Raw genomic sequence first — 26,108 nt, forward strand, 5'->3', positions numbered from 1 at the left:
CATTTTGTATACTTATTTTGTTGATATTATTTTATTGATATTATTTTAATTTCTGGTAAATTACATTAAATATACATAAGCAGCAAGTTTAAAAAAGCACCATTGTTTCTTGTTGAGAATTTGAAGAAGAAGTCTTTTACATCAAACAAACTGAATTTCTCTGAAACAAACTAAACATATTAAAGAAGAAATAGTGTATTAGAAAAGCAGGCATATCCAAAAGGTAAGGTATGTGTTATTAAGAGATCCATATTTTCTAGTACCATTAAAAATAGATAAAACATATTACAAATATGTAAACATTTAAAATATTAAATGTAGTAAACAAAAAACAATTCAAACGTCTCGATCAATGAATTGATCCTGATGTACAAAATGGTAAAGAATGGATGCCAGTTGTGTTGATGTTTATTGAATCAAGCATGATTTAAACCCGATTGGCAGGAAGGTTACTCGACATGATGTAAAATCTGACATAAGCAAATGTAAATAAAATGAGACACATAATGCAAGGCCAGAAACACCAAGCTGGTATAGCTTGGAGGTGAGCATTCTAGCAAGAGGCCAATTACAGTATCTCACAAAAGTGAGTACACCCCTCACATTTTTGTAAATATTTTATTATATCTTTTCATGTGACAACACTGAAGAAATGACACTTTGCTACAATGTAAAGTAGTGAGTGTACAGCTTGTATAACAGTGTAAATTTGCTGTCCCCTCAAAATAACTCAACACACAGCCATTAATGTGTAAACCGCTGGCAACAAAAGTGAGTACACCCCTAAGTGAAAATGTCCAAATTGGGCCCAAAGTGTCAATATTTTGTGTGGCCACCATTATTTTCCAGCACTGCCTTAACCCTCTTGGGCATGGAGTTCACCAGAGCTTCACAGGTTGTCACTGGAGTCCTCTTCCATGATGACATCATGGAGCTGGTGGATGTTAGAGACCTTGCGTTCCTCCACCTTCCATTTGAGGATGCCCCACAGATTCTCAATAGGGTTTAGGTCTGGAGACATGCTTGGCGAGTCCATCACCTTTACCCTCAGCTTCTTTATCAAGGCAGTGGTCATCTTGGAGGTGTGTTTGGGGTCGTTATGTTGAAATACTGCCCTGTATGGCCCAGTCTCCGAAGGGAGGGGATCATGCTCTGCTTCAGTATGTCACAGTACATGTTGGCATTCATGGTTCCCTCAATGAACTGTAGCCCCCCAGTGCCAGCAGCACTCATCCAGCCCCAGACCATGGCACTCCCACCACCATGCTTGACTGTAGGTAAGACACACTTGTCTTTGTACTCCTCACCTGGTTGCTGCCACACACGCTTGATACCATCTGAACCAAATAAGTTTATCTTGGTCTCATCAGACCACATGGTTCCAGTAATCCATGTCCTTAGTCTGCTTGACTTCAGCAAACTGTTTGCTTTCTTGTGCATCATCTTTAGAAGAGGCTTCCTTCTGGGACAGCCATGCAGACCAATTTGATGCAGTGTGTGGCTTATGGTCTGAGCACTTGCAGGCTGACCCCCCACACCTTCAACCTCTGCACCAATGCTGGCAGCACTCATACGTCTATTTCCCAAAACAATCTCTGGATATGACGCTGAGCATGTGCACTCAACTCCTTTGGTTGACCATGACAAGGCCTGTTCTGAATGGAACCTGTCCTGTTAAACCGCTGTATGGTCTTGGCCACTGTGCTGCAGCTCAGTTTCAGGGTCTTGGCAATCTTCTTATAGCCTAGGCCATATTTCTGTAGAGCAATGATTCTTTTTTTTAGAGCCTCAGAGAGTTCTTTGCCATGAGGTGTCATGTTAAACTTCCAGTGACCAGTATGAGAGAGTGAGAGCGATAACACCAAATTTAACACACCTGCTCCCCATTCACACCTGAGACCTTGTAACACTAACGAGTCACATGACATCGGGGTGGGAAAATGGCTAATTGGGCTCAATTTTGTTGTCAGCAGTTTAGACATTATTGGCTGTGTGTTGAGTTATTTTGAGGGGACAGCAAATTTACACTGTTATACAATCGGTACACTCACTACTTTACATTGTAGCAAAGTGTAATTTCTTCAGTGTTGTCACATGAAAAGATATAATAAAATATTTACAAAAATGTGAGGGGTGTACTCACTTTTGTGAGATAATGTACATCCTATTGAAGTTATTCCACCTGTTAACCCACTTTAAAATGTATCTCTGGTAGAAAAAGTCCACCACCTCATTCTTTTTTTACTTTTACTTTCCTTCCCTGTAGTTGAAGGCACTTCCATTAAGATAAAACATTTTATTTTTATTTTGGATAGAGTAGGAGCGATAAACTATCAGGTTATTTTTGGCGGCTGCCTACCATTAATGAGATTTCACTTAACTTCCAATTGTAGAAATGTAACAGGAAATTACAGGAAATCTCCCAAAGTAAAAGGGTTTCCCCTTTTAGATGGTTGCCCAAAAACGAGTGTCCCTATTGGAAGATTTACTATTACCTCTTGTTCTGGCAACAACTTTAATTCAAAATGTTGGACTTCTCTTCACTTTCTCAGCAACAATGGTCACCATTGGAAATAGTTTGGTGAATCTCTCCGAAAAAGAGAGTCTAATGCCGCGTACACACGAGCGGACTTTACGGCAGACTTTGCCCGGCGGATGGGATTTCGTCGGACAATTCGATCGTGTGTGGGCTCCAGCGGACTTTGTTTTCTCAAAAGTTGGACGGACTTAAATTTGAAACATGTTTTAAATCTATCCGTCAAACTCGAGTCCGGTCGAAAAGTCCGCTCGTCTGTATGCTAGTTTGACGGACAAAAAGCCACGCTAGGGTAGCTATTGGCTACTGGCTATGAACTTCCTTGTTTTAGTCCGGTTGTACGTCATCACGTACGAATTCTACGGACTTTGGTGGATTGTGTGTAGGCAAGTCCGTTCATTTGGAAAGTCTGTCATAAAGTCCGTCGAAAAGTCCGCCGGGCAAAGTCTGCCGTAAAGTCCGCTCGTGTGTATGCGGCATAACCCTACTCCACTCTATCTAAAACAAAACAAAAATGCCTGGAACTGGAACTGGATAGCAACTGGATTGCTAGTGCAGCCCATGGACATTAAAAGGCACTTGCATATGTACTCATGATGCAACTACCATTAGGCAAACTTCTAAGGAGATGCAGAGGTCTCCATAAACTTGCAAAGATGAGTTTTTTGCATATTAAAAACGCTAGTTAAGAGAGTTTCATAATCAATAGAGGTAATTAATAGGGGTATATGGTTATTAAATATATTTTTTAAATAAACTCATTTACATTATCTATTATTATTATCTATATATTATTTATATATCCAAGTATCTCATTTTGACTTGATATCAGCCTCTTTAAGCTTGGGTTCACACTAGCTGCAGCCCCGGCTCACAACAGGGGGTCCAGTGCGTCTCCGTTCTCTGTTCCAGGTGGGAATCAGGTCCGAATTTTTGCCTGAATTTGGACCTGAAACGGAGGCAAAGACGCTTAGGACGGAGGTGTGTGAACCAGCTCCATTGAGAACTGGTCACACTCTCCTCTCATGGGAATTGGATGCGGGGAAATCCACATCCAATTCGCATGAGTGTGAACCCAGCCTAAATCTGCTGTGCGGCAGCACTCAAGTTGCCCGTAAATGGATTCAATTTTGATCTAACTATCGCCGTTCCCACTTCTCAGGAGTTGATCTAACAGTCAACTTCTATCAAATAGGACTGTTAGAAAACTTTTGTCCATCAGTGTCTTGCAGTCAATCTGGTGCAGCTGCTGATCAGTTTATGCTAACAGTGGTGGAGTCCTGCTGTCAGAATACAATGGCACAACAGGGAGATCCCTTCCTTCACCTTGCATGTGTGGATGGGGAGATCCACACTTTAGTTTTTGTTCGGTCAGCCCACTGCCCAACCAAAAAGAAAAGAAAATGACTATCTATGGCCATCCTCAGAGTAAAAATAGTAATGAGTCATCACTACTGCGTTGCTGCTGCTCCTTTATTGTCCAATCCCAGGCTAATGCCGTGTATACACAAGCGGACTTTTCAGCATCAAAGGTCTGACGGTCTTTCCGACGGTCTTTCAACGGAGTTATGACTTACTTTCGAACGACCGGACTTGCACACAAATTAAAGTCCGTTCGTCTGAACGTGATGACGTACGAAGGGACTAGAATAAGGAAGTTCATAGCCAGTAGACAATAGCTGCCCTTGCGTCCTTTTTCGTCCGTCGGACTAGCATACAGACGAACTGATTTTTCGACTGGACTCGAATCCGTCAGAAAGATTTGAAACATGTTCTAAAGTCCGTCTGATTTTAGACAGAAAAGGTCAGCTGAAGGTCCGATGAAGCTCACACACGGTTGATTTGTTCCGTCGGACCAGTCTGGTCGAAAAGTCCGGTCGTGTGTACACGGCATAAGTGTCACCTAGCTGTATATTTTAACTGCAAAAAAAGGTAAATCACTGGCCTGGCTGTATAGCCTGGTATATGTTATGACAACTAGTAATAGAAATCCTTTTGCAGGTAAAAGCTCTTAGACATGGATGTCTGAGCTCGTCCAACATAATTTCCAGCCTACAGACTCAAATAGACATAAATGGCTATACGTAGTCGTATTCAGGTATAAGCCGGTGCTGTCATAAACATGAGTGTAGCATGGGGCGTATGCAAAAAATTATTTTCTATGTTTTACATACACCCATACACTAAACTCTTGTTTACATGAGCACCGGCATATACCCGAGTACAGGTGCGCAGAGCCATTCATTTCAATGGACAGTTTTACCTGCAGCTCAGCACCTTGACTTTCTGGGTAAGAGGAAATGCACTGGAAATTATGTGCACAGACTCAAGTATTGATGTGCAAACAGTTTTTTATATATATATATATATATATATATATATATATATATATATATATATATATATATATATATATATATATATATATATATATATATATATATATATATATATAGCATAGTTGTATTTTTTTAATATATATAATATATATATTGATTACAAGGTAGTAAGAAACCAGGGCTTTCTTTCTCAGAACACAGGTACAGGAACTCAACCACTACCCACACACACACACCTTCCATCAAATAGTGGGTGTGGTCAAATTTCACATAACAGTTATTTCAAATAACAGTTGGAGGGTCTTAAAGAGGCATTGAATACCAGGAGTGCATTAGGTGCAGAGTTCCGGGGGGTTGGGCTACACACAGAGTGCAGAGTTCGAGGGTGTGCTACCTACATCGTGCAAACTTCAGGGGTGCGCTACACACACAGTGCAGAGTTCAGCCTTCTTCCACAGCTGGTTACTTCTGCATCCCCCATCCATATCTCACTTCCACCCATCTTCAACTCTGACCTCCTCATGCAACCCCCCCCCTCCTCCACTGATCCATAATTTTCCCCACCTCCTTAAAAACTTCACCATATTCCACATGTCTTACTGGTGCTGCTGTATTAAGCTGAAGCACCCAGTAATACCTCCCCACATACTGTAGGTGGCACTGCCTCTGACTGGCGGGGAGATCATCCAGTGGGGGTGTCGGCATCTGCACTGCACCCTAGGCACCTGCATCTCTGGGAGCCATTGGAGACAAGCTATCACTTGTAAAGACGGAAGTTGGACTTCTGTGTTTACAAGTGATAGTGGTGAGCAGGGAGTAGAGGGCCTGAGTCAGAGCTGGTGGAACGGAGTTCCACCATCTTCCAGCTGAAACAAAAATGAAGGTTAATCTCATTGCACTCATTCGGAGATGAACTCATTTAATACTTTTTGGATTGAGCTGACTGGTAAATATATTCACACATTGTGAATTAATTTTCTCTACAGAAAAATCCAGTCCAAGCTTTAAAACCTTTCTGGAAATAAATTTACTATAAAATAATGTAAATATTAATTATGTTATCCAGCAACTGATTGTTTTCTGATTTTAATGTATTTTAAAGCAATAGCGCTTTGCTGCTTTTGCACAGTTCACTGAGCACCTTTACATCTGCTTAGGTGACTTTGTTTTCCTTTAAGGGCACAAATTTAATGGGCACCAGTCTTCTTCACTCATGGGCATTCCAGGGCAAAAAAAAGGAAACAGCTTCTGTCCAGAACAGACAGAGACCTGAAAAATAAGTCCTGTTGTGTCAGCATCATAAAAAGCCAGGTGATTTTTGAATAAGTCCAAGCAAACTCCAATCCTCAAGGGCAAAGTTTCCAGTTTTAGGATCACAAAAAATTCCCCAATCCCATAAAATGCAGTGTCTTGCTTACGCAAAACCCAATAGCCGTTTGCTGAATTTAATTCCCATTCTCCTTTGCGTTCTACTGACTCCCGCACGACACCAATGATCCAACTGCTCTTGCTGCCCACGTCTACTTCCCAATAGTGGCGACCTGATTTAAATCCAGGCTTTCCCAAAATATATAAACCTGGCTCAAAACAGTCCTTCTTTCGCTCCTTTGTCTCAAGACTGGGCTCAAATCTCACTTGTTTAAGATCCGGAGATAGGCTGAGGTTTGGATGAGCACTTTCTGGATCAAATGCTATCTCTTCTGGTATGGGTTTCACTATATGAGTCATTTCCTTGGATAGTCGAAGATACACAGGAGGCTCCCAGCCATCTAGTCCCATCTTAAATGACAGTGACAGTTTCCTTAACAAAGCACCATGGTTGCTTACTTGTTCCTTTGTCGTTTTCTTTTTTAGTGACTCCATACACTGCACCAAGTTCAGGAGATTCTCCTCTAGCTCATGTTCTTCTTCATTTTCTACTCTCCTACTGTTGGCCAATTTCATCTCTTCCTCGACTTCCAGCAACTGGTGACAGTTCTTATAAAGTCTGTTGAGATTCAGCATATGTAGTGTGGAATTCTTTCTTATCGAGCTCATTTTACTCTGGATATCACTGAGCAGCTCGCAGGAGACAACTTGCAGTTGTGAAAGAGACTGTTTGACTTCTTGTAGTAAAACTGCTGGTGATTCCGCTGGTGAAGACACATTGTGATTTTTATTGGTTGGCACAGATTTGCTGATTTGGTCTTTGAATTTGCTGGTCTGTATAGAGAAGGATATATATTACCCTGTTAGGATCCAACTACAGTATAGAATCTGGACAATGACATAGATTTTTTTTTTATTTTAGCATGGCAAAGTTTTATTTCTTTATTTTTATTAAACACAAATTTAAAGTGTTCATAGACTTTAAATTACAGTCAAATTATTTTACAACTGTTTTGTCTTTTCTTACTAGCATTGCACATAGACATGCACATTTGTATCCATCTTGGAGGTCCAAATGGCATTAGACACAGACATTAGAGAAGGAGTGGATGAAATCAGAGTTGTTGCCAAGGTTTCATTTGGACATTCCTTATCACAGAGCCATGAATATACCAGACCACACCTGGTCCTATGCCTGTGAGGCTAGACATATATGATAGTTGCCAATATGTGTCACCTGATTTGCAATAAAGGAATTCTGAAACTGGCCTGAGAGGAGCCCTGCTGTCAGAATACAATGGCACAGTGGGGAGGATTTCTCCATTAACCTTGTTTGTGTGGATGGAAGAACCAGTTAAAAATAAAAATCTAGGAAAAAATTTTCCTTTAGCCAACCATGCTATAGTGAAATAATGACTACAGCGCATCCAGTTCTGGGAGGGTGTCAATAGATGTCCTCCCAGGACCCCTCCACCTGCAGCGGGCATCGGGTGTGCTCTGTAACTGCATTGTCCTTCGGACACAGCTGATCACAGTTTGGGGTAAATGGCCAAACAAAGCGGTTCTTTACCATGTGATCAGCTGTGTCCAATCACAGCTGATCACATGTAAACAGACTTGCCAGTTATTGGTATTGCATTCCTCCCACGCTGTCTCTGTTGGAGGAAAGGAGAGCCGTTAACTGGCAAGGCTGTCAGGACATCAATAACACTGATAATCAAGGCACTAATCATCAGTGCCCTGATTATCAGTGCAGCCTCATCAGTGCCCATCAGTGCCTCCTATCAGTGCAGGCTCATCAGTGCCGCCCATCAGTGTCCATAAGTGCAGCCTCATCAGTGCCCATTAGTGCAGCCTCATCAGTGCCTATCAATGCAGCCTCATCAGTTTAGCCCATCAGTACAGCCTATCAGTGCCAATCAGTGCAGCCTATCAGTGCCAATCAGTGCAGCCTATCAGTGCCAATCAGTGCAGCCTATCAGTGCCCATCAGTGCAGCCTCATCAGTGCCCATCAATGCAGCCTCATCAGTGCCCATCAATGCAGCCTCATCAGTGCAGCCTATCAGTGCCATTTAGAGTAGCCTTATCAGTGCCCATCAATGCAGCCTCATCGGTGCAGCCCATCAGTGCAAATCAATGTAGCCTCATCAGTGCCCATCAATGCAGCCTCATCAGTGCCCATCAATGCGGCCTCATCGGTGCACATCAGTGAAGAAGACAAATTTCTTATTTGCAAAATGTTTTAACAGAAAAGGTTTTTTTTTTTTTTTTAAATTTTTGGTATTTTCTTGTTTGTTTAGCAAAAAATAAAAAACCCAGCTGTGAATAAATGCCACCAAAAGAAAGCTCTAGTTGTGTGAAAAAATGTATAAAAATTTCATATGGGTGCAGTGTTGCATGACCGCGCAATTGTCATTCAAAGATTCAGTGTCCATTAGTGCCCATCAGTGCAGCATATCAGTGCCCCTCAGTGCCACCTATCAGTACCCATCAGTGCAGCATATCAGTGCCACCTATCAGTTCCCATCAGTGCAGCTTATCAGTGCTGCCTCATCCATGGCTATTAGTGCAGCCTAATCAGCACACATCACTGAAGAAGAAAGATTATTTATTTGCAAAAATTTATAACAAAAAACGAAGAAAACTTGTTTTTGCAAAATTTATGATCTTTTTTGCTTTGTTTAGCAAAAAATTAAAAAACAAGTGGTGATTAAATACCACCAAATGAAGGTCTATCTGTATAAAATAAATGATAAAAATTTCATATGGGTACAGTGTTCTATGACTGCGCAATTGTCATTCAAAGTGCGACAGCTCTGAAATCTGAGAATTGGCCTGGGCAGGAAGGGGGTGAAAGTGCCCAGTAGGTAAGTGGTTAATAACACCTGAGCATGCTTTGCTTAGGTTCAAGAATGCAGACCTAGGGGAGCACTGCAGGTCGCCCTCACAAGCATGGGCAAGGTGGCAGAAAATCCACACCTTGCCTCTCCCAACAAATTCTACACAAGTCTAGAGGGGAGGGACTGGGTAGACCAGGTAATATCAGCCCCCATGTTCCCCCATCTAACATAGTTTTATTACCTGTTCTGCCAGTAAATCTGTTATTTTTCCATGTCCTTTAACAGGATGACAACACCGTGTGTTCTTCAGTGAAGTCATGAAGCAGTGTTGGCACCTTGTGGACGGGGTAGTCTCAGATGGACATGTAGTTTTAAATAGACTTCGGGCAGGCAACAAACATTAAAACCAAATCTAACAAACACTTTTAGATAGGGCGGGGACGAGCCCTACATTCTGCGTCTATAGATGCAAATGCTGGAATCGGGAGCGCGCGCGCAAGGTAACTACCCCCCCCCCCCCCCCCCCCCCCCCGGGAGAGTGCTTCTCCTAGGGAGTTATAGATGTGAGGAGGAGCCGTGAGAGCCGCCGAGGGACCCCAGAAGAGGAGGATCGGGGCCACTCTGTGCAAAACGAACTGCGCAGTGGAGGTAAGTATGATATGTTTGTTATTTAAAAAAAAAAAAAACAAAGCTTTACAATCACTTTAAAATAACAGGCATCCTTGGTCACAAACCTACTTATCTAAGGTCACAGTGTTTCATATTAGAACACTTGAGATGTTCCTGTAATTATAGTGAAGGCAGGACCTCACACTTACAGTGCCTTGAAAAAATATTCATACCCCTTGAAATTTTCCACATTTTGTCATGTTACAACCAAAAACGTAAATGTATTTTATTGGGATTTTATGTGATAGACCAAAACAAAGTGGCACATAAATGTGAAGAGCAAGGAAAATGATAAATGGTTTTCCAAATTTTTTACAAATAAATATGTGAAAAGTGTGGGTTGCATTTGTATTCAGCCCCCCTGAGTCAATACTTCGTATTGTAGAACCAGCTTCCCTGTCCCTGCTGAAGAAAAGCATCCCAACATGATGCTGCCACCACCATGTTTCACGGTGGGGATGGCGTGTTCAGGGTGATGTGCAGTGTTAGTTTTTCGCCACACATAGCGTTTTACTTTTAGGCCAAAAACTTAAATTTTGGTCTCATCTGAACAGAGCACCTTCTTCCACATGTTTGCTGTGTCCCCCCACATGACTTCTCGCAAACTGTAAAGGAAACTTCTTATGGCTTTCTTTCAACAATGGCTTTCTTCTTGTCACTCTTCCCTAAAGGCCAGAGTGCGCGACTAATAGTTGTCCTGTGGACAGATTCTTCCACCTGAGCTGTGGATTTCTGCAGCTCCTCCAGAGTTACCATGAGCCTCTTGGCTGCTTCTCTGATTAATGCTCTCCTTGCCCAGCCTGTCAGTTTAGGTGGACGGCCATGTCTTGGTAGGTTTGCAGTTGTGTCATACTCTTTCCATTTTCGGATGATGGATTGAACAGTGCTCCATGAGATGTTCAAAGCTTGGTATATTTTTTTATAACCTAACCCTGCTTTAAACTTCTCCAAAAATTTTTCCTGATCTGTCTGGTGTGTTCCTTGGCCTTCATGATGCTGTTTGTTCACTAAGGTTCTCTAAAAAACCTCTGAGGGCTTCACAGAACAGCTGTATTTATACTGAGATTAAATTACACACAGGTGGACTCTATTTACTAATTAGGTGACTTCTGAAGGCAATTGGTTCCACTAGATTTTAGTTCACACCTAAACCGGCCGTGGATTGCACAGCAACGCTGTCCATCCCTGTTCTCTGATTCAGGGACGAATTAGGGCAGAATCTTTGCCTGAATTCAGCCCTGAAACGGAAGCAAAGACGCAGTGCGCTCCGCAGCCGCCCCGGAGACATGTGAACCTGCTCTATAGAGAGCCGGTCACATTCTCCTGCTATGCGAATTGGATGCAGGAAATCCACATCCAATTTGCATAGGTGTGAACCCAGACTCTGGGGTATCAAAGTAAAGGGGCTGAATACAAATGCATGCCACACTTTAGATATTTAAAAAAAGAAAATTGGAAAGCCATTTATCATTTTCCTTCCACTTCACAATTATGTGCCACTTTGTGTTGGTCTATCACATGAAATCCCAATAAAATACATTTACGTTTTTGGTTGTAGCATGACAAAATGTAGAAAATTTCAAGGGGTATAAATACTTTTTCAAGGCACTGTAGTACTAATTTTGAAAGGTTTTGGCAAACTTAAATTCCTACAGCACAGATGCAAGTATGGTTCTGCAATACAGTTTACTAAAACTGAAAATGTCTATGTTTGAGTTCATTTTTTTTCCTTTTTTGCCAAGAGAACAGGATTTGCAATTTAACCACTTGCCGACCACACGCCGTCATTATACATCGGCTGTTTGAAGAGGAATATCGTTGTTATGGCAGCAGCTGGCTACCATAACCCCGGTATCCTCTTCTTCAGTGCGCGGTCAGCTTTTAGATAAAAGTGGTCTCTATGGCAGGTTCGCCGCGAGATCTCTTTTATCACTGGCGGGAGAGGGGCCCCCCCTCCCGCCGTGATCCGGTGCCCCCCCTCCCGCCGCGATCCGGTGCCCTCCGCCGCTTACCGGAGCCGCTGGCAGCAGTGGGATGACTTTGGCGTATTGAGGGGCCAATGGATGGGGCCATGTATTGTAAAATCTTGGATGAGAACCTTCTTCCCTCAGCCAGAACCCTGAGGATGGGTCATCGATGGGTCTGCCAGCATGACAATGACCCAAAACATACCGTCAATGCAACAGAGGAGTGGCTCAAGAAGCACATTAGGGTCATGGAGTGGCTTAGTCAGTCTCCAGACTTTAAATCCTTCAGGTTTCTTGGCTGTCTCTTGGCAACTTTCTTGGCAAAGTTTCAGCTCCCTCCATAAATTTTCTATAGTATTAGAGAAGATCTGTAAAGACGAGTGGACCAGAATCCCTCCTGAGATGTGTGCAAACCTGGTCACCAACTGTAAGAAACGTCTTACCTCTTTGCTTGCCAACAAGGGTTTCTCCACCAAGTACTAAGTCATATTTTGCTTGGGGATCAAATAATTATTTTACTCACTGAACTGCAACCTAATTTATATCATTTGTTTTTTTGTGTGTTTTTTTCTGTATTTTTGGTTGATATTCTGTCTATCGTTTAAGATACACCTATGATAAAAATTCTAGACCCTTCATTTCTTTGTAAGTGGGCAAACATACAGAATCTGCAGGGTATCAAATAATAATTTTCCCCACTGTACATAATATATATACTATTTATGGATTAATGGACTAAACTTGGACTATTCCTTAACCGTTTTATACATAATACCCCTTGATTTGGCTCCCACTTTGCGACAGGATATATTGTTTTTTTGTCCAACATCAGTGCCTGACCTCACAAATGCGCTTCTGGAAGAATGGTCAAACATTCCCATAGACACACTCCTAAACCTTGTGGACAGCCTTCCCAGAAGAGTTGAAGCTGTTACAGATGCAAAGGATGGGCCAACTCAATATTGAACCCTACGGACTAAGACTGGGATGCCAATAAAGTTAACGTGCGTGTAAAGGCAGACGTCCCAATACTTTTGACAATGCAGGGTATATGTGAAGCACTGCGTACATTGACAGACCTATATAAGTACCTGTAATACAATAAATACAAAAGGAATAGGGGGGAATCCTCGTAGTTGTTACCTCATTATGCTGTGGTGGAACATCAGGCTGAGGCTCCATGATATTCTCTTCTTAGTTTTCCTTATTCTTGTGTTGGCTTTGCTTCCGTTAGAATCTGCAAACACCCCAGAAAATACACAATGAAGAGGAAGATATGTGATGATGTGTGTACATAATACCAGTAGACAAAGCCTGATATTACTGTCAGTACTGTGGCATAACATTCATGCTCCAGCTACTATTGTAAGTTACACATCCCGCCATACTGTTGAGTCAGACACCACTTTCTGTATTAGTTGGGGAATATAGCGGTGTCGCCTCCTTTGATCCAGTATGTTGAAATGACAGTAAAGAAGCAACAACACATTGATGATGTCATCTTTGTGCTTTTCCTCCTGTAAGCAACATTCCTTATGTCAGACTAACAGCACTGTGGAATGTCCATACAACCTGATTGGCTGATACTGATTTTTTAATATGCTTGCTGCCATGCTGGGCATTGCCACACTAATAATAAGGCAAATTCTGGAGTTTAATAAAACTTACATTTTTTTATTCATTATATTTTTATTGAAAGAGATATAATAAAAATATCATACACCGTTAGGTCAAACTGGAGGGAGCTGTGTATATATATATATATATATATAAAATAATAGTAAAAATACATTTTGTTCTCACTTCTAATCGTAATGTAAACATTACAATTATACCTCTACAATTGATTTCCCCATCCTTAGGGCTCTTTCACACGGGGCGGATCAGTGATGATCCACCCCGTGAACATCCGCTTGCTCGGCGCGGATTGGTGGAGCAGGAAAATGACAGGTCCGTCACTGCACACTGTGCAGCGACGGACCTGTCAGAGCGCCGCTCTCCCCTATGGGGGATCGGATGAGGACGGACCGTAGAGTCCGTCGTTACCCGATCCGAAAACGGATGGAAAAGTAGGTTTTTCCTCCGTTACACTTTTCGGATCAGAGCGGGTCGGATGTCAGCGGACATGTCACCGCTGACATCCGACGCTCCATAGAGGTCTATGGAGGGTCCGTTCAGATCCGCCTAAAAAACTGACAGCCGGACCTGAACGGACAGTCCGTGTGAAAGAGGCCTTAGAGCAGGGATCCTCAAACTACAGCCCTCCAGCTGTTGCGGAACTACACATCCCATGAGGCATTGTAAAACTCTGACATTCACAGACATGGCTAGGCATGATGGGAATTGTAGTTCTTGAACATAGTTTGAAGACCCTTGCCTTAGAGTGATTGTAAAGCTTTGTTTATTTAAAAAAAAATAACAAACATATCATACTTACCTCCACTGTGCAGCTCGTTTTGCACAGAGTGGCCCCGAACACCGTCTTCTGGGGTCCCTCTCGGCGGCTCTCACGGGTCCTCCCCACATCAGATAACCCCCTAGGAGAAGCGCTCTCCCGGGAGGGTTACCTTGCGGGCGGGCTCTCGAGTCCATCATTCGGTGTCCATATGATTCGGCCCCGCCCCCAGGGTCATTGGATTTGATTGACAGCAGTGGGAGCCAATGGCTGCGCTGCTATCAATCCAATCAAGAGCCGAGAACCCCGGGCAGAGCTGGTCACTGCCAGGTGTTTTTTCACCTTAATGCATAGGATGCATTAAGGTGAAAAGAACAGGAACCTTTAAAACCCCTTTAAGTGAAAGAAAAGTCTAAATGTAACTATTTTTTTTTTAAAAATTCACTCCTCCATCCTCCTACCTATTCTGCCTAACTTGTATAAAAAAAGATGTGTGTACTTACCTATTTTTAACTGTCTCCGAACCAGGTTTTGTGATCCCGCAGCTGCAGCTTCCCTTCGTCAGTGAGCGGCTGCTGTAGGGGAGAGGAGGAAGAGCCAACAATGGCTGGGACAAAGGAGCCTTTGGGTGACATCCTGGCTCCTTAATACCTGCTATGTGCAACGGTATTGCACAGAGTGGTCCCTTACCTAGTTCTCTGGAAGTCCTTCGCTGAAGCTGTCCGCTTCTCCCTGCTTCCTTAGCAAGTCAGGTGCTATGGGAGCCCCCATGTGTGTGCTCTACAGAGCTGGGCTGTGTGCTTCCATAGATGCACACATCGTTGGTAAGCCATGCCCCGCTCCCTCCTCACAGTGAGACCAGGAAGTGAGGTAGTAACAGGTAAGTGTTTACAGAGGGGGGTAGGTAGAACAGTTAGTAGGGCGTTTTTTTTTACCTTAAAGCGGAGTTCCACCCGTAATTTAATCTTGATCTGAATAAGTTCCTTGCTGTAAGTATAACAAGATTTGGCATGATTTTTTATTTCTTTTTACTTACTGTGTGTGCCTTGTTGCTAGGGTGTCCCTTGTAATCTGCCTCTTCTTGGCTGTAGCATTGTACGTCATATCCTGCGGCGCCTTGGCTCCTGGGAGATATTTGTCATCGTTCCCAGGAGTCAGTGTGCATCACCGCAGGATTGCATTGCCATAACAAGGGGGCGGGCACATCCTCTTATGGCAACAAAATAATCTTCACACGCGCGAGATCAGGAGGTGCATGCTGGGTAGCTGGGTATCCAGCAGCACCTTATCCTGGAACAGACTCCTAGTGGGCTTCACATGCCCACAGTGAAGATGGAAGCGCTCAGCAATGTAGAAAACAAACGCGAGTGATTTAAAAAAAAAAAAAAAAACAGGAATTGAACATTAATCACATGCATTAAAGTATTTAATGCAGTGCAGCAGAACGGGTGAACAAGAAAAAAAAAAATCTGGGTGGAACTGCGCTTTAATGCAGGGAATGCATTAAGTCAAAAAATATTTTGACTTTAAAACCACTTTAATCTTAGTGACCAAGACCAGGAAGGGGTCTTCACGACATTTTATAATGTGACATATAAGAACTTCACCGGTCTGATTCCTTCCAGAGAACTACATTGCCCCCTTGTCACTGGGTCTGACACCTATTTTACTCTTTGAAGGATTAAACACAGTCTCACAGCTGGGGACTAGGCCCCTTTCACACGGACGGACCGTCTATCCGTTTTTCTTCCATCCGTCAACAGACGACAATGCATTCCTATGGGCAAATGCATGATTATCCGTTACCATCAGTTAACCTCCGCTTCTGTTTTTATCCGTTTTTTTTTTAACGTACAAGGCTATGTCCAGATCCGTCAAAACGGATATTAACTGACAATGTCCGTCAACGTCCGATCAGTTAAGATCCGTTTTGAAGAAATAATTCAAAGTTCATACTTTGACAAATAAAAAAACAAAGTGAAAAAACCTTTATTTTAAAAGGGTTATGCAGAATAATAAAACTAAAACGGTTTTGAACATATCATGTGCTTTTGTGTCTTTTTATGCTATCAAAACACAATGAAATAACCAAATTAATTAATTAATACATTTAAATTTGCACTGCATTATTTATATATATATTGGTACTGCCATGGAACTTCTCCTGGTGGAGATAGAAAGTAGTCGGCAAATTGTTCACACATGGCAATTTAGGATGGGAGGAGCAATGGTTTCTGGGTAATTTCCTTAAAGGCACAGAAACTGCTGTAAACGGATGAAAATGGATACAAAAACAGATGAAAAAATGAATGTAAACGTGTAATTAATGGATGAAAACGGATATTAACGGAACGGAAGACGGATGAAAATGGAGATTAAAGGAACAGAAGACCGATGAAGAAACGGATAAGAACTGACACGTTTTTAACGTGGCTAAACTGATGGGGCCCATGTGAAAGGGGCCTTAAAGTCTCTACTCACAAGCCCCAGAGCAGATGTCCCCTCAAGCTTGATCCATTGATAGTGAAGGTCAGCAGCCAGTCCAGAAATGTCTGAGGGGCAAGCAGCCCCCTGAAGCTCACCAATCCATCCCTCATTCCTCATGGGGAAAAGACAATGTCCCCCAACCTTATTACCACCTCCAAAACCACCTTTTGGGCACAACTCCCCAGGGATTGGCCAGGGCATAGTAAATATTCAGGCCAGTCTTTTGATTGTCCCTCTCTAAGCTCCTTCTCGTTCAACATCAGTCTCTCTGAAAGCTTCTCCCAGAGGCAGGGGAAACAATCAAACTCCTAACCTGTGAATCCATGAGCAGAACAAAGCAAACAAACAATCGCTCCTCTGATTACAGAGCAAGCCGAAAACTAAAAATGTACCTAGCATCCAATACTAGGACGGTGATACACATATTAAAAAAAAACATTGTAGATGTCTGTTGTTACTCAGTGGGGGAAAGACTTTGGACTTATTTTTTCAACCCAGAGGGGAGTGGCAGGTCATGAATACCTGTAACAAGCTATGTATGGCCCTGAATACTTTAATACATTCACACCTGAAGATCCACAGTATTCTCTCTTATACACTGCGATTTCCTCTGTCCGTCCTGACAATACATACATTTAAAATTCACTCTCCTGAGAAATAAATAGACATCGTTGTATACACTATATTATCAAAAGTATTGGGACGCCTGCCTTTACATGCACATGAACTTTAATGACATCCCAGTCTTAGTCCGTAGGGTGCAATATTGAGTTGGCCCACCCTTTGCAGCTATAACAGCTTCAACTCTTCTGGGAAGGCTTGTCCACAAGGGGTGGAGGAACTTGACTGGCCTGCACAGAGTCCTGACCTCAAACCGATAGAACACCTTTGGGATGAATTAGAGCAGAGACTGTGAGCCAGGCCTTCTCAATCAACATCAGTGCCTGACCTCGCAATATGTGCTTCTGGAAGAATGGTCAAACCTTCCCATAGACACACTCCTAAACCTTGTGGACAGCCTTCCCAGAAGAGTTGAAGCTGTTATAGTTGCAAAGGGTGGGCCAACTCAGTATTGAACCCTACAGACTAATGCCCTGTACACACGGTCGGACATTGATCGGACATTCCGACAACAAAATCCATGAATTTTTTTTGACGGATGTTGGCTCAAACTTGTCTTGCATACACACGGTCACACAACAAAGTTGTCGGAAAATCCGATCATTCTGAACGCGGTGATGTAAAACACGTACGTCGGGACTATAAACGGGGCAGTAGCCAATAGCTTTCCTCTCTTAATTTATTCTGAGCATGCGTGGCACTTTGTGCGTCGGATTTGTGTACACACGAACGGAATTTCCGACAACGGATTTTGTTGTGGGAAAATTTTATAGCAAGCTCTCAAACTTTGTGTGTTGGAAATTCCGATGGAAAATGTGTGATGGAGCCCACACACGGTCAGAATTTCCGACAACAAGGTCCTATCACACATTTTCCGTCGTAAAATCCGACCGTGTGTACAGGGCATAAGACTGGGATGCCATTAAAGTTCATGTACGTGTAAAGGCAGGTGTCCCAATACTTTTGACAGTATAGTGTATATCGCAAAACTGTTCCTCCCTCATCTACTCTCATCAGAACAAACTCTTTTGCTGAATAAGCAAACCTTGGAGCAGATACTGCTGCGCAGTCTTTTTTTAAAACTCAGGTGCTGCGTTAAAAAGAGTTTAATTGAGTGAGACAGTAGAAATAATTCTTGACTCTGCATCAGAAGTGGTTCAAACCATACTCCCCACCAAAACAGACTATGTGTAACCAAGGGTAGATGTCATCAACACCCCTTTCACACTGTCTCTTACCCCATTGATGTGGACCTCCTATGGAAGGTCAGAAAAGCCTCATCCAAAATAATCCTGGAATGATGTCACCCTTTCTTTCAGGGTGCCCCTTTACTGCCCAAACTTTCCTTGATCGCTCCCAAGCATATGATCTGCACACTCTGCGGGGGTACCGAGGATGATTATGTAAGCCCAGTGACAGATATCTGTGTGTTTCGGTCATATATGGAAGTTTGTTGATATGTCTCACCAGGGTTTTTTTCTAAGAGAATAGGTACAGGAGCTCCTACCTTCTGAGTCACCCCTTGACTCTGCCCCCTATCCACCTCCGAGCACCGTTCCTTTTAGAGAATACAGAACCAAGTAACATTTTGTGGTGGTACAAAAAGTATTTTGTATGGAATTGCTAATGATAACAAGAAAGGCAGTAAAATAGATGTAGAAACAATGGACACCCCAGTGAAAATACATCCACCCCAGCAACAGTGGACTCCCAACAGCCAGCATCAATAGACCCTCCAGCAGCCAGCAACCTTAGACCCCACTCTCAACAGTACACCCCTCCCAGCAACGATTGAAACCCTGCATAAGACCCACCCCCAGCAACAAAAGATCCCTGCTGAGCCACAGAAGACCTCCCCAGAAACAATAGATCCCCCCTGCAAAAATAGATCCCCTTTAGCAACAATAGATTCCCCAGCAGCCAACATCAATAGACCCAACAGCAGCCAGCAACAAAAAACCCTCCCCCCCACAGTAGATCCGTCCCAGCAACGATTAACCCCCCAGCAACATAAGACCCACCCCCAGCAACAATAGATCCCCCACAAGCAACAGAAGGAGCTGTGGAAGACCTCCACAGCAACAATAGATCCCCTTCCTTTGCAAAAATAGTTTCCCTCCATAAAAAAATAGATCTCCCAGCAGCCAGCATCAATAGACCCTATAGCACACCCCAGCACCCCTTGCCGTTCCATACATTCAGTTCTGGAGGTGCCGGAACTGCGTTCCCACACGTTCCTGCTGAAAAAAAGCCTCGTCTCTCACACAGAACTAACTGCCTAATCTTCATAAAGCCATAGCTTCACTCAAGACTCACTTATCATAGGTGGACAATCTGGGTGCTGGCTACTATAGTCTGTCTCCACCCTCCATCCAAGCTATGAAAAAAAATATCAGCCGCACTCCAAACTTAGCTCCTCTTTCTGTATTTATTATTTGTCACCAAAGCAACTGCATACAACAGTGTCTCCACTCAAAAACAACCCTTGACGCATTTCGCTACTCCTGGCTTGCTAACAAGTATAAGGGGAGCAAGACTGAAGTGGTGAAATGTGTCAAGAAAGTTGGCATTTAGGTGGAGACCTTGTTGTAGGCAGTCACTTTGCTGATAATTAATAAATACAGCAATGAGGAGCTATGTTTGAAGTGCTGCTGATATTATTTTATATTTTTCATAGCTAAGTCTTCTTACTGCAACATCACTGTGGAGCTAAAGCTTCATCTACTCTGTTTTTGTGCTTACTTTTGAGCTTATGCTGTGGTGTCAGAGAAAATCCACAACCAGCTGAAATGAATAGGCTGCCCTACACATGATAAGCGGGAACGCGCACGTGCTAACCTAGCCTTACTGTCTGGATGTAATGGGTAGGGGTAGAGTATTTTTTTTTTGTAAGGTACAATGTTCTTCGTTTTATGGATATAGGGGGTGGGATATTGGTGGTGACCAGTGGCTGCCCGTAATGCAAGGCGCAGGGGCGCCGCCCTCCATCCATGCATCTGGCCCCCTAATCTGCATGTAGGGCGCCGGACACATGGATTCCAATGGGGATTTTTTTTTTTTTTTTTTGAAGCACATGATTAGAGCCAGAGGCTCTAAAAGGATTCGAAAAAAGGGTGAGCCCACCCAGTTGTGTGACAATAGCCAATGAATATTCGCTATTTTCTTCCTGATTCTCCTCCCGGCCAATCACGAAGTGGGTCATGAGACCCGTCACCCGATTGGCCTAAAGGAGATGCGTTCCTATTGGCCGCCTAGGAGGAGGATATGCACGGCGGAAGCTGCCATGATGCCGAGGAGGAGGAGATGCAGGGGAAGCCCGATAGATTGGGTAAGTGTGGGGCTGGTGAGCGACCAACCGGTATGGTCTTTCCTAATTTTGTAAAGCACTGCACAAACTGTTGACGCTATATAAATTCTGTATAATATTATTATGAGGAAGAAGAAGAAGAGGAAGAAGAAGAAGAAGAAGAAGAGGAAGAAGAGGAATGCATAAACCAAACATACCCGTGTGTAATCATGTGACCCGCATAGTCCAAAAAGCTGATCCAATTATTAATTATTGGATGTCCTATTCAGCACATTCTGCTTCTATTATATTTCCTAAAAGGCTTCTGCTGACAGCACTGACTGTACACGTCTCACCAGGAAAAGCCCTGACTAAGGCAGACGATCGGTTTCATTTTCACAGCTGTTTCGTTTCTCCATGTTAGTTCAAAGATCTCACAGGGAGTTGCCAGAGCTCAGCCCAACCCTTCTATTTCTGTGCCTGCCTGGAGGGGGAAGGATGACTGTCAGTTTCTGACTATGGAGCTCACATTGCTGTCTTCATAGTAACACGCTGATGACATAAACAGCAGGCAGGTCAGACCTGATTGTAATAACCGGTGTCTTGTCGATTAGTGCCTCCCCTCCCGTCGAATAATGCCTCCACTACGTCACAGCAGCTGTTTTCCCTATCAGCTGGCATGACATAAGACTGCACATGCGCAGTTCGTCGGATGCATTTTCCGATGGGAGGAACAGAAAACGGTGTAGGAGAGGCACAGTGTAGGACAGGCTAGAGGAGATATTTTGAGCTCCTATATCCGGGGACCCACGTGGTGAAAACCCACCAAACTTGGCACAATTGTAGGGAAGACCCATGGCTGCAGGTGGAAGAAATTTTGGGTCCAGGGAACTGAAGGGCAGCCGGTACCGACTCCCCAAAGTGGGCCACTCGCTTCATTTTTCCGCCTGGGGGAAAAAACGGGCGAATTTGAGCTCCGTTTTCCGGGGACCCACCAGGTCAAATCCCACCAAATTTGGCACACTTGTAGGGGAGAGCCATAGCTACACGTGGAAGAAATTTCGGGTCCAGGGAACAGAAGGAAGGCCAGTACCGACTCCCCAAAATAGGCCCCTCACTTAACATGGGAGTCTATGGGGAAACCAGGCACAATTGTGGCGGATTTCACTTATCGCTCAACCATTCGACAACCGAATGGCCTAGCAACACTAAACTTGCACCCCTTTTTCCCAGATATCACAGCTACACCTCATAAAAATTTGGAGTTTCGGGGACCCTTTACTGGGGATTTACCGGGGCCACAATGTTGACCGTCTTCACGGTACCGGTGCTCACTGACCATGGGTCACAAAATTACAAAACTTAAGGGTGATGTAGAGACACTCTATGAGTACCCCCACACCGAACTGGGGCCCAGAACCCCAACCAGAACCCTCCGGTAACCGGAAAATGGCACTTTGAAACGGTGTAACTCGGACCCGGTTCACCGGGGAAGGCTCCGGTAGGTCTTATTTGAATATTTCAGGCCTTTTCTACAGAATGGCACCCCCCTACACTTTCGGGGACCGGTGGCCCCCTCACACAACACCGGCAAAGACGTGCATGGTGCTCTCCAGTTCTATGGGTCTTAAAAATACACCGACACCGGGAGGCTGTGGGGATGCTCTTCGGGTACGCATTGGCCAAGTTTGGGGTTCAGGGAACCTATGGCGGGCCGATAGCACCCCAAAAGGTCAACTGGTAGAAACCGCACATTTAACATTGGAGTCTATGGTTAACTTGGGGGGATAATATTTCCTCGGCTATTGGGGTTAGGAACACCAAACTTGGCACACTTGTAGGGGAGACCCTACGGTTGGCCCTCGCTTCACTTTGCCGCCTAGGGGAAAAACTGCCGATATTGGGGCGACTTTGAGCTCCGGTTTCCGGGGACCCACCGGGTCAAATCACACCTTGGCACACTTGTAGTGGAGAGCCATTGCTATATGTGCAATAAATTTCGGGTCCAGGGAACCAAAGGAAGGCCGGTACTGACTCCCCAAAGTAGGCCCCTCACTTAACATGGGAGTCTATAGAAAAATCAGGCCAAATTGTGGCGAATTTCACTTCTCCTCAACCATTCGATGACCGAATGGGCTAGTGACACTAAACTTGCACCCCTTCTTCCCAGATAGCACAGCTGCACCTCATAAAAATTTTGAGGTTCGGGGACCTTTTACTGGGGATTTACCAGGGCCACAATGTTGACCGTCTTCACGGTACCGGTGCTCCCTGACCATGGGTCACAAAATTACAAAGCTTGGGGTTGATGTAGAGACACTCTATGGGTACCCCCACACTGTGCCTCTCCTACACTGTTTTCTGTTCCTCCTGTCGGAAAATGCATCCGACGAACTGCGCATGTGCAGTCTTACGTCATGCCAGCTGGTGTGACGTAGTGGAGGCATTATTCGACAGGAGGCACTAATCGACACAACACCGGCATATAAGAGCAGTGTTTAGTATTAACTGCAAATTACGATTTGTCCCTGAGAACGTTGTTTTACTGAAGTATTCAGCTACAAAATGATGTAATGAGTTTCTTCAATAACTGGAGAACAACTGAGACAGCGTTCAATTTTGTAAATCGCTGCGTAAACTGTTCTCGCTATATAAATCCTGTATTAAAATAATAATAATAATAATAATAATAAAATTCACAGAGAAGATACTAGTAGTATCTACTAGTGATAGATACTAGTGAAGCACTACCCCCCTAGGAGCTGGTGATGAATGTATATAATGTATAATCCTGTACCCTGTCTGTCATCCCCAAGAACAGTCTCGACCCCTCTGGCACACCTGTATGGTAATATTAAATATAAGACCCAGTGGTAAAGAGAAACAAAGTAATGACACACTGTACAGTATATTTACCATCACCTTGGAACCCGTCACTTCACCAGCTGTAATAATAAATAGAGTCTCACACAAATAGTCAATTAGCCACTTAGGAAGTTTACTCAGAAAATAGTTTGCACCGTAAACACTGTGGTAACTTGGATATTAGGCCTCATGCACACGGGATGTTAAAATAACGTTATGAAAACGCCAGTATCTTTGCAGTGATTTTTTTTTACTTTTTCAGCTTTTTTCAACGTTTTTGCAATAGCGTTTTTTAGCGTTTATTTGCGTTTTTAGCATTTTCCACATTAGCGTTTTTTAGCGTTTTTTTTTTCAAATTTATTTTTTTTTCAATGGATCAAAAACGTTAAAAAATGTTGGTGAGCGCTGTGTTTGAGCGTTTTTCAGCGTTAGAGCGTTTTTACAGCTGAAAAACGCCTCTCAGAACCCACTGGTCCTGGTTTTTTTTTTTTACAGCTTAAAAACACCTATGCCATTTGCAGCTCAAAAACGCCTAGGTGGGCACGAAGCCATAGACTAACATAGACAGGCGTTTTGTAAGCTGCAAAAAATGCTCAAAAAAGCGGCTGTAAAAACGTCCGTGTGCATGAGGCCTAAAGAATAACAATAGACTGCAATCAATGTGTGCATGAACCTGAGAATTCAGCAATCACCATGTAGAGTATATGCAGGCAGGTGCACAGTGGGGCAAATGCCCAATACCATAAAACATTGATATTGAGCACCTTCCCACTGCAGCCTCAACGTACACACCAACCCCAAATATATTACATTCACAAATAGGACAATGAAGTATAATATTAAATTCTATACTCTAGGGCTCCCCCTAGACTGCAGTTCAATGTTCAGAGAGGATAGTAACATCCTGAGGCTTTGCTAATAGTGACTAGAGTTTTTTTGTCTTCTTTATTCTTCAGCTAGATCTTTGATTTGAACTGCAGTTATTTGTAATCCACATGAGAAAGCATAAACTAACAGAACTGTAGAGGGATGATTATAAAGAGAACTATTCCTTAGGTGGTGACGAACAGATAGCACTCCTGTATGAACTGTAATGATAATGCAGTACCGCTACTACAGCATGGGTTATAATGAACTCCAGAGTTCTGCTGTGCACAGCCTATGCGTAAGCCGGGCCACCTCTGTGGGACTACAAGTCTCACCAGCAAACAGTGTATTCTATTGGTCTGGGCAAGTGCCCGCTCACCACAACAGGCTCAGGTACTGTAGGGTTCCTTCTGAACTCCTTTCCAGAGATCTTCGTCTGATCCCAGGGCTGGCGCGGTTACACCGCACCACTCCGTCAGATGGCTGATGGCCGGAACACTGGGAAACTCCAGATGTCCGGAGTCCTCAGGTCCTTCTGCACTCAAATCCAGCCGGCTCTGCTCTGGAACTCCTCAGAGGCCGATCAATTCCGCTCCGCGCCTTACAAGCCGCAGTCTTCCGGTCACAATCACAGACCTCACTGCATGCAGGTATTGAATGGCGCAGAGAGGTGATAAGGGCGCTCTGGTGGAGGTGGGTAGCTGGTCAGAGAAATGATAGTGATGAGATGGCACTTCTGGCAGCACTTTGGTTAGAGGAGAAGCAACTCTGAAGATATAAAAAAGGAAAAGAAAGGCGCCTCTAAGTGCAGTATGTAAAATTTAATAGAGTGCACAAAGGGTTAAAAGCACTTACAAGATTGTTGAGTTAAAAGACATGATAAAATCAGGAGTCCTCATCTGTGGCATGTGTCCATCCTCAGCATGGTGGTAGAGAGCAGTGTGCTCCTTTTTTAGGTATTGAATGGCGTCCCAAGAGACCGGAAAATGCCCGTGTTGTCCTTTTTATTTGCTGACCCAGCATGCAGTGCAATAACTTTGCCTTGTGGGTCTGTGGCTGGGCATTGTGGGTTTAGTAGTTCCAAGAATTAAGTTAACACATGAGTCCTTTTCTCATTAAACCACATCCCCCACAATGCTTTGTAACTCTGACTACAAGACTGGTTCAAAAGTCTCAATAGCATTAAAAGGACGCTAGAGGGAGCCAAACTCTTATTTAAGAAAACAACTTATCATTAACATGATAGTTTAGGTAGTAAATCCCCTGCGCTACACAGGAAAGCAGCATTCCCCGCTCACTCCGTGTCCTTCTCTACCACCAATCACGACCCAGAAGTATTGTTTGGAATGACTTCCAAGTAGTGCAGAGGTGGTGCACATCTCTACATGGTCACAATGAAGAGAACCTGTATTAGGAGTGTTTCTCAACCCCTTTTTCACTCACAGCACCCCATGAAAGGAAGAGAAATCACAAGGGACCCCCTTCCCAAACTGTATTTGTTGGGCTGAAGGAAACTGACCTGGCTGGATGATGAGGTCACCCTCTCCTTGGATCACATAGGGGAGTCCCCACTTCACATCACCATTCCCCCTTCACATCAGAGTTCCCCATTATATCAGGGTCAACCCCCTTCACATCAGAGTCCCCCATTACATCAGGGTCAACCCCCTTCACATCAGAGTCCCTCATTACATCAGGGTCAACCACCTTCACATCAGAGTCCCCCATTACATTAGGGTCAACCCTCTTCACATCAGAGTCCCTCATTACATCAGTGTCAACCCCCTTCACATCAGAGTCCCCCATTACATCAGGGTCAACCCTCTTCACATCAGAGTCCCCCATTACATCAGGGTCAACCCCCTTC

General features: G+C 43.7%; 1 protein-coding gene across 4 annotated transcripts in view; it reads right to left on the reverse strand.

Moving 5' to 3' along the window:
* Positions 1–21,219, reverse strand: part of LOC141114432 (zinc-binding protein A33-like) — a 38,472-nt gene extending 17,253 nt beyond the window's left edge. The window contains exons 1-3 of one of the 4 annotated variants that reach the window (XM_073608100.1): positions 21,092–21,219; positions 12,864–12,957; positions 5,034–7,077 (exon numbers count right to left, since the gene is read on the reverse strand). In XM_073608100.1, coding sequence (XP_073464201.1) covers positions 6,049–7,077; positions 12,864–12,902 — 1,068 coding nt within the window. In that variant the 5' untranslated portion in view covers positions 12,903–12,957; positions 21,092–21,219 and the 3' untranslated portion in view covers positions 5,034–6,048. The other 3 variants (XM_073608099.1, XM_073608103.1, XM_073608102.1) reach the window with 3 other exon arrangements.
* Positions 21,220–26,108: the final 4,889 nt, after the last annotated feature.

Source organism: Aquarana catesbeiana, linkage group LG12 (assembly GCF_042186555.1).
Source record: "Aquarana catesbeiana isolate 2022-GZ linkage group LG12, ASM4218655v1, whole genome shotgun sequence".
Classification (NCBI taxonomy): domain Eukaryota; kingdom Metazoa; phylum Chordata; class Amphibia; order Anura; family Ranidae; genus Aquarana; species Aquarana catesbeiana.